Consider the following 8937-nt stretch of genomic DNA (forward strand, 5'->3'; position numbering starts at 1 on the left):
AACTGATGATACTCATTGGGACTAGCAGCGCTACTCTGTAGCTATTGTCGAGTTCTCTGGTGTTGGCCTCTTTTTCTTCGGTTCTCTCTCTCCAGACCATTGCGATCCCCTTCATCACCATCTCCCTCTCCTCCTTTTCCTCTGCCTGAATTATCTATGTTCTTCTTCGACAGTGATGAGGAGGGGGGCTTCTACTCTGTGATAGACCTGCTTCGGTGCCTCCTTCCGTTTGGCATAGGGTCAGTTTTTGACTAGAGATTCACCTCCGCAGCTTCACCCACATTACTTGAGTTCTTGGATTCTCGCCTGCTACTCGGGCCAGATTGTTGCTCTTTACTCTGATGCTCACCCGATGCAGGTTTCCTCTTTTTTTCAAGTGCTCTCAACCATGGTCCAAACACGAGATCGCCGTTTTTGTCCCGCAGACCGGGCGTTGGGCAGAACATGTCATTATGCCCTAAGCGGCCACAAGAGAAGCAGAAGTGAGGCACCTGTTCATACTGAATGTCATATGGTTCTTCTTTCTTTCTATTGGCCGAATTGATCAAGATCCACCTCTATAGAGGTTTATTAACATCTATGGATACTCTAGCTCACAAAAAGCCTCCAACATGATCAAACTAAATTGAAGTGGCATTCTTGTTGATCTATTGAGCTATCAGACGCCCCCAGGAATCATCTCTGAGATTGTAGGGCAGATTTGGGATCCTCACCCACATATGCAGACGGTCAAAAGTGACCTCGTCAGGTCTCATATGATCCTCAAAGTCAGCAAGAATTACTGCATGTTTACTAACATGCCACGACGAACCCGTCCAGATTCGATCATGGTCTCTCTGGGTCTCGAATTCTGCCACAAAAGTGTTCTCTCCCATGGATCTGAACTGCAGACCTCTAGGACTTCCCCATGCTGGCTGAAGAGCGCTGGTAATGGTCTCGATGTGGAGTTGATGGCGGTGGAGCACCTTGCCTGCCAGCAGCCACTTCTTCGACTTCCCTTCGTCGGCATCATCAATCACTAGAGGCATTGCCTCCTCGTCGGTGATGCCCATCTTCCCAAGTGCCTCTTCGAGTTTCGCCCTTGCCGACCGGAGAGAATCAGGAGCCGTCCCTCCACTTGCGCTTGAGGATGGCGCTGCCATCTTTCGTCGGAGTTCCGGTGCGGCCCGCCCGATCAGATCCGGTGGCCGCCGTCAAGTCCATCACGAAACCCTAGTCACCGGAGGGGTTTTAGGTCTCACGTGAAAAAAGTGGACCTCAGTTCCCTCGGCTGTAGATACTCCTAGAGCATGTCTAGTAGTACCCCTAAACCCTCAAACCCTCAGAAATAACCGTTTTTTTCCGGGTTGAAACAAAAAAAAACGCAAAGACTAGAACCCCTAAACCCTCAAACCCTCAAAAAAAGAGTAAGGGTCCAACCCTGAAACCCAATTCCAACCTGTAGAAGTGAGGGTTGGAGAGGGGCACTCGACCCCAACCCGCACTCCCTTCCCACGTCGCGCGGGAGGGAAAAATCCCGTCCCCAACCTCCCGCCTCCTCCCTCCCAAGCCGCCGGCCGCCGCCCGCCGCGAATCCGGCCGGCCCCCGTCTCCCCTCGATGCACGCCGCCCGTCGCCGGCTGCGCCACACTCCTCGCCGCCGGATCCGCCGTTCCCCGCTGCCTCCCGCCCCACGTAGCACCCACCCGTGTCGTGCGACCGCCGTCGCCGCGCCGAGCTTTCTCCTCGCTGATTGGCCGCTACCTGGCCTACTCAACCTCTCGTCCACCTCCTCGACCTCCCCCAGCCGCCGCGCCCCGCCCCTCGGCCGTCCGCCTCAGCCGCCTCCCGCCCCCTGCCCCCCAGCCGCCTCCCACCCCCCCAGCGGCCTTCCGCCCCCTAGCCGCCTCCCGCAGCCAGAGGCAGGTCGGCCTCAGGCCTCCTCGAGCTCTCCTCGCTGCCGCGCCAGAGGCCAGGCCGGCCAGAGGCAGCCGCGCCGCCCCGAGCTCCCCGCAGGTATGCCTCATTTTCTTTCTTTTTGTTTCGTTTTTTCCTTTCTGATTCATTGTTGGCACTCACAATTTATTGTTTGTTGTATTGTGTAGATGGAGGTGAACAACGACGACATGGACTCGTTGTCTGATTCGTTGGATTGGTCGTCATCCGATGATTCAGACATCGACGAGTTGTTGCAAGACGACGACGTCGAGATGATGAGCCTCCTCGTCGACGTGCAAGCATTTGAAGAACGCGTGAAGCTTATGGATCAGAGGAGAGGGTCGAAGATGGGGCGACTCACCATCTACCGGAACCGCGCTCTCGGACACGAGCATTTGATGCAAGACTACTTCGCGGAGGTACCTACATACCCTCCTCGTCTCTTCCACAGAAGGTATCGAATGCGTCGTAGTTTGTTTGTGAAGATTGTCATCGATTGTGAGGCCGCCTCCTATTACTTTAAACGTCATAGATCCGCCGCCGGTATCATGGGGTTTAGTGCATATCAAAATATATCGGCGGCAATGCGGGTACTCGCTTATGGCATACCCGCGGATTATACCGACGAGTATCTTCGCATTGGGCAAGATACAACCACGGAGTCCGTCCGTAGGTTTGCCAAGTTGGTCATCCGGTTGTATGGTGAGCAGTATCTTCGGGTACCAAACGAGGAAGATACAAAGAGATTAATGGAAATGAATGAAAAAAGGGGATGGCCGGGGATGCTTGGTAGTCTTGATTGCATGCATTGGAGGTGGAAAAATTGCCCAAAGACATGGCACGGAATGTATTACGGTAAAAGCTGTGATGCTACCATTGTGCTTGAGGCCATAGCATCGGAGGTCACATGGATTTGGCATGCATTCTTTGGGTTGCCGGGAACACTCAATGATATCAATGTCCTCAATAGATCTCCTTTGTTCAAAAGATTAATTTCTGTGGATGCTCCAGCTTGCAACTACAAAATCATGGACAATGAGTACTCAATGGGATACTATCTCGTCGATGGCATCTATCCCGAATGGGCAACTCTTGTGAAGTCCATCAAGGAGAAAAATGGGGTGCCCTTAACAAGAAAAGAGGCTCATTTCACCAAGGCACAAGAGGCAGCCCGCAAGGATATTGAGAGAGCTTTCGGTGTTTTGCAAGCAAGGTTTGCATAGTTCGGGGTCCAGCTCGGTTTTGGGACAAAAAAACCTTGGTGAACGTCATGAAATGTTGTGTGATTCTACACAACATGATCCTAGAGGATGAGAGAGGGTTAAACCTCCCTTGTTTCTATGACAATGTTGGTACCCGTGTGCAACCGGAAAGAAACCCTTCTCGCATACACGCTTTTCTTCAAGCACATCGTGAGATTGAGGATGCAACCACTCATGGTCGGCTTCGGAATGATCTAGTAGAGCACCACTGGCAATTGGATGGGCGGCGCATTGGCCCATGATGTATCTTTGTTTTACTTTTCTGTGTCCTATTTGATTCGAACAATTATTGTAATTTGCTCAAACATTGTTGTAATAATTTGAATGATTATTGTTTTATTCGGTGGTGTAATAATAACTACTCCAAATGGTTATTGTTTTATGTCAAATGTGATGGAATTTGTGATATGTCATATGATGAAATGTGTGATATATGAAATGACAGTTTTAAAGGTTGGGATTGAGGCAAAGACTAGAACCCTCAAATCCAACCCTTAAAGCAGTTTAAGGATTGGATTTGAGGGTTCTAGTCTTTGCCCCTGTTTTTCAACCCTTAAAAGTGCTAAAAACTGGCACTTCTCAATCCTTACAACTTCTTTAAGGGTTTGAGGGTTTGAGAGTTCCGCTAGACATGCTCTTAACCATCCAACCACGCACAGGCTGGTTCGCTTGTCACACTTATACGTTGTCCAACGCCCAGCGTACGCCTCACAAGTCCGGCCCGCTCACGAGCCGCACACGCATGCATCTCCGGTGCGGTCCCCTCTTCCCCGCGCCCCACGCATTAAGCGCGCGCGGCTGCACCCCCACCACGCACCCGCTCGATCCGCCACACACGAAACCCACCCGACCGAACGCGTGGTTCATAGTATCTAGACTACTGCAGATCACCAGCTCATCGGCGCGTCCGAGGAAGGAAGCAATGGCGGCGGCGGCGGCGGCGGAGGTGAGCAACAATAGGGTGATCCTGAAGCGCCACGTGACGGGGTTCCCCACCGAGGACGACATGGAGCTTGTCCCCGCGACGGCGCGCCTGGCCGTGCCGCCCGGGTCGGCCGCGGTGCTGGTCAAGAACCTCTACCTCTCCTGCGATCCCTACATGCGCAGCCGGATGTCAAGGCACGACGAGCCCAGCTACGTCCCGGACTTCGTCCAGGGGGAGGTACTATCGAATTTCTTTTTAACCTAGCATCAAACTTGGCCCTGTGTCGAAATTCAGTCCCCTTGGCAGTACATATCTACAGTTGGTTCTCCGATTCAGTGTCAGTATATCAGAGAAACTCTTCCAGTTAACTGTACTGCAGTCTAGCGGCTGTTTCTTCAGCTCATATTATATGATTCATTCATGCATGGCTCAATTGTTGGATCTGTAGCATGTGGTTCGCATGAGCAGAGCTTAAAATAATCACTCTGTTATCAGTATACCTTTCTGTTTCACGGAACAAGTTTTTTTTTAAAAAGCTCTGCAATATGGTCAACAGTTCTGTACATGGATCCAGCCTTTCTTTTTTCTGAATTTTTTCATCCACCAGAAAGCTTGACAATTTTGTTGCCTCCTTGAATCGACCCCACCAGGTTTTAACTACTTTGGGCGTAAGCAAGGTGGTGGAATCCGGGCACCAGGATTACAAGCCAGGCGATCTGGTTTGGGGAATGACAGGATGTGAAGAGTACACTTTGATCACGAACCTGCAGACACATTTCAAGATCAACCATCCTGAATTGCCGCTGTCATACTACACAGGAGTACTTGGTGAGTAAACTTTTATTCGTCACAAGTTAACCAGGTCTGGTATCATTACAGTAATTCACTTTGATCATGAAACCAGAAAGTTATGGTTTAATTTCTTCGTAGACCTTAGTCTGCAATAGAATCAATCAAATGTAACCTTGGCTGATATACTGGCTAGTATTTTCTCTGACTGCTAGAAACTTCATAATTCAGGCATGCCTGGTCTTACTGCCTATGCTGGATTTTTTGACGTGGCCAAGCCAAAGAAGGGCGACTATGTCTTCGTGTCAGCAGCGTCAGGTGCTGTCGGGCAGCTTGTCGGGCAGCTTGCCAAAATCTCTGGCTGCTATGTGGTTGGTAGTGCCGGTTCTGATGAGAAGGTTTGTGTGTACTCATTTGGGCACATCCCCAGACAATGAGCAGTTTTGTTCATACTGATATAATTTTGTCATACTGTTGGCAAAGCTTTCTATTTTGATGAAATAAATTTGCCTTCTCCTCAGGTCAACCTCCTAAAAACAAAGTTTGGGTTTGACGATGCCTTCAACTACAAGAAGGAGCAGGACCTGAACGCCACACTGAAGAGGTTAATTGCAGGCCCCTTCCCTACCAAACTCTTGCGTTCTTCCAACTTCCAGTGAAGAATGAACAGGGCCAGTTAATCAAGAGTTCTGCGTGTCATGATACTTGCTTTCAGGTGCTTCCCGGAGGGCATTGACATCTACTTCGAGAACGTGGGTGGTGCAATGCTGGATGCGGTGCTTCTCAACATGAGGCTGCACGGGCGGGTGTCGGTGTGCGGGATGATCTCGCAGTACAACCTGGAGCAGCTCGAGGGCGTGCACAACCTCTTCAGCATCGTCGCCAAGCGCATCCGCATGGAGGGGTTCATCGTGATGGATCACTACGGCAGCTACAGAAAGTTCGAAGAGGAGATGGCCGGCTACCTCAAGGAAGGGAAGATCACCTACGTGGAGGACGTTGCCGAGGGGATCGAGAGCTTCCCATCTGCGCTCATCGGGCTCTTCTACGGGCGCAACATCGGAAAGCAGCTGGTGGCCGTCGCACGAGAGTGACGTCGCATGCCAGGAGCCCTCCTGGATCGAGAAGTACTGATGTGCGTTCAGAGACCAGAATTCAGATATATATGGAGAGGTACTTAGTCCGGTTTGCTGGATTCAGCATGCTTTGAGACAGTGTTTTCAGAAAGTTGGAGAAAACAGAATCCTACTTAGGTGAACCAGGAAGTTGGAATGAACTACTGTATAATCTTTAGCATTTTTAAAAAGGGAAGTTGATGCTGCTCATCCCGCACTCTGGTCACAGCCATGGTTTTCAATTTCAGTTTCAGAAAAATTTCAGCATCAACCGAAATCACTGAAATTCAGTGAATTTCAGTGATTTCAGTTTCCATTTCAGCCAAATGACCGAAATATTCACTTGAATTCAATTAAAAATTTGAAAAAATTTAAAAATATTTCGAAAAATATTGGAATTATTCTGCTATGCTGAAATTGCTGAAATATTTTGGCCGAAACGTAATATTTCAGTGTTTGCTGAAATGACTGAAATTCAGCGAATTTCACTGAAATCTCACTGAAAGTGAAAACCATGGTCACAGCCCAGCAAAGTGCCAGTTTAGGTGATGCATTATAACACACGCAAATTTTGGATTACGAAAAGAGCACAATTCCTTCATCTGCACAGGGCTGTTCACAGGGAAATCAATGACCATGACTTGTGGGGCTAGGTTAGCTACCGAAGAGAACATTTAGGCCCTCTTTGATTAGCAGGAATTTCAAAACGCAGATCAGGAGAAATACATAATCGGGATGACATGCCCACTTCATTTCTATAGGATTAGCAAACCACAGGAATTTGCAGATAGTGCCAGATGGCACACAAAAAACAAAGGAATTGTAAAAAGACATTGGAGTGGATGCTAGATTTTTATGAAATATAGATGTAGTACAAACAATTCCAGAGGAAAGAATCTTATAATGTCCAATCCTACGAATCAAACGACCAACATAGAAAAAATTCCTACGGATTTTAATCATTCAAAAGCCCTATGAAATTCCTCTGAATCAAAGGAGCCCTTAACTTGAAATTACACGTAGAACATTCGGTAATTTATGATAACAAGCCATCTAGAGCTCAAACAACATGGCACTGGCTGCAGGGTTCCACAACAGTAAACTTTACATTGGAGGGAACAGTTCCCTCAATGTATGTTCTGATTGTGACGCGCTTTACGAGCTTCTAGGATAGTATCCCTCCTGATGGGGAAGCGTTTGCCAAATCTGCGGACAGAAGAAGAACATCCGAGTGGAGTATTTCCTTCTGAGGTGTCTAATGTAAGATACCGAAGCGACGTTGTACTCTCGAGAACATGACATGTTTTATTATGGGAACACCTCATGGCATTTTATTCAATTTGGGGTAAAGTAACATCTTGGAGTACAAGAGGTAAAAGAAAAGCAGGCGTTACATCTACCCAGTCCTCACAAATTTTAGAATCATAGCATCTTCTAGCAAGAAAATGGGGTACTCCATTGGCTTCTCTTGGACAGTGTTTGAAGTTGATCCCCGGAATGTTATGCGCTAACAGAAAGCAATCAGCTAGTATCGCCGAGCGAGGGCTCCAGATTTCCGAATCTCCATTGCATGCTTGCACTAACTCAAGACAATCAGACTCTACCTGTACATTACGGCAGCCCAGTCTGTCCACCAGTTTTAATCCACTCCAAGCTCAACCAAGCTCTTCCAAGAGGAGAACCCTTTTCACACTCTTGAGCTTATCATGTCGGTGCTTGGGTATCTTCTGTTGGAATAATTGGGCCTAGCCCATATAATAATTCATATTTTCTGCCAATAATTCAAGGTAAATCCCATAGGCCGATGTGGTCCATTCATGCATGACAAGGTGGTGTGGAAAATTGACCTATGTCATGTGTATGCGCAGTTTTATTTTTGTCACGCAAAGAAGTTGAAACAATTGATGCATAAATGCGAGAAGAAACTGAACACTTCATTGGATTTTGGTGCGCTTGTTTCTTCTCTTCTTAATGGTGTTTAGTGCTTCCGTTTAATGGTGTTTATTGCGCCCGTTTATCTTCTACTAATGAGGGGTCAGTTTCAGCTCTTCTCGCGTATATAAGAGGTTGCTCATGTACAGGTAAGATGCACAACTCTTCGTCTCGTTCCAAAGCTTTGCGTCGCCAATCTCTTTCCCATCTCGCTTCCCGGCATGCACCGGGGAGTGAGACAGTAGGCCTCCGAAACCCCGCCTCTTGTGATCCGGCACGGGAGAGCAGATATTAAGTTTTTGGGGGAGTGCTTCCGCACGACTGTTGGATCTTTGTTCATCGTGGCTGCAAACGATGACATCCCCGACGACGAGTTTCCCAACGACGACTTCTTCCCCGATGTCGATGGCCTCTTCAATGACATGACGAATGTCACGTCTACATCTTCTGCTGCTGTTTCCTATGGCACCTTATCCTCTTTGTTAGGGATAGCATTTGGTTTACTGCAACTAATGATCGACATGGATATGTTTCTTTTTGCTTATGATCCCAATTGCATGATTAGTTTCAACAATCAATTGCATGTCTCCAATTGTTCTCTCTATCATGTTGATCATGTTTTACCTATTGTTTTTCTGGATTAAACTTAACAAAAAAAATATCTAATTATTCAACAATCCAAAAACCTAAAATGTGTAGGCAATTTTCTCCTATTGCTTTTGTTGCAACTCCCAAGCCCGCACCGTTTGAGGGTGTGAACTATAAGAGGTGGTGTGCGAGGGCACTTCTTTGGCTTATCACCATGAACTGTTTTCATGCCTCTAAAGGCATGCCAGAGGGAGAGCCAGGGCCGGGCCGGCAAAATCTAGGGCCCTGTGCGAAACTAAAAATGAGGCCCTGTCTCACTAGAATAAATGTGTTGGGGAACGCGGTAATTTCAAAAAAATTCCTACGATCACGCAAGATCTATCTAGGTGATGCATAGCAACGAGAGGGG

General features: G+C 48.0%; 1 protein-coding gene across 1 annotated transcript; it reads left to right on the top strand.

The window, feature by feature from the left end:
• The first annotated feature begins 3882 nt into the window (after positions 1–3882).
• On the top strand, positions 3883–6218 carry LOC123112723 (2-alkenal reductase (NADP(+)-dependent)). The gene is made up of 5 exons (XM_044533796.1): positions 3883–4341; positions 4755–4932; positions 5125–5291; positions 5415–5497; positions 5609–6218. The coding sequence occupies exons 1-5, from the start codon at positions 3922–3924 to the stop codon at positions 5985–5987; spliced, it is 1227 nt and encodes a 408-aa protein (XP_044389731.1). The 5' UTR covers positions 3883–3921; the 3' UTR covers positions 5988–6218.
• Positions 6219–8937: the final 2719 nt, after the last annotated feature.

The sequence above is a fragment of the Triticum aestivum genome, chromosome 5B (genome assembly GCF_018294505.1).
Source record: "Triticum aestivum cultivar Chinese Spring chromosome 5B, IWGSC CS RefSeq v2.1, whole genome shotgun sequence".
Lineage (NCBI taxonomy): Eukaryota > Viridiplantae > Streptophyta > Magnoliopsida > Poales > Poaceae > Triticum > Triticum aestivum.

Bases quoted from the DNA above. Each gene is read 5' to 3' on its own strand.
- LOC123112723 (XM_044533796.1), top strand. From the start codon at position 3,922: ATGCATCTCCGGTGCGGTCCCCTCTTCCCCGCGCCCCACGCATTAAGC. The intron at 4,342-4,754 runs GTACTATCGAAT...CGACCCCACCAG, and splicing joins CGGACTTCGTCCAGGGGGAG to GTTTTAACTACTTTGGGCGT. The intron at 5,292-5,414 runs GTTTGTGTGTAC...CCTTCTCCTCAG, and splicing joins GTGCCGGTTCTGATGAGAAG to GTCAACCTCCTAAAAACAAA.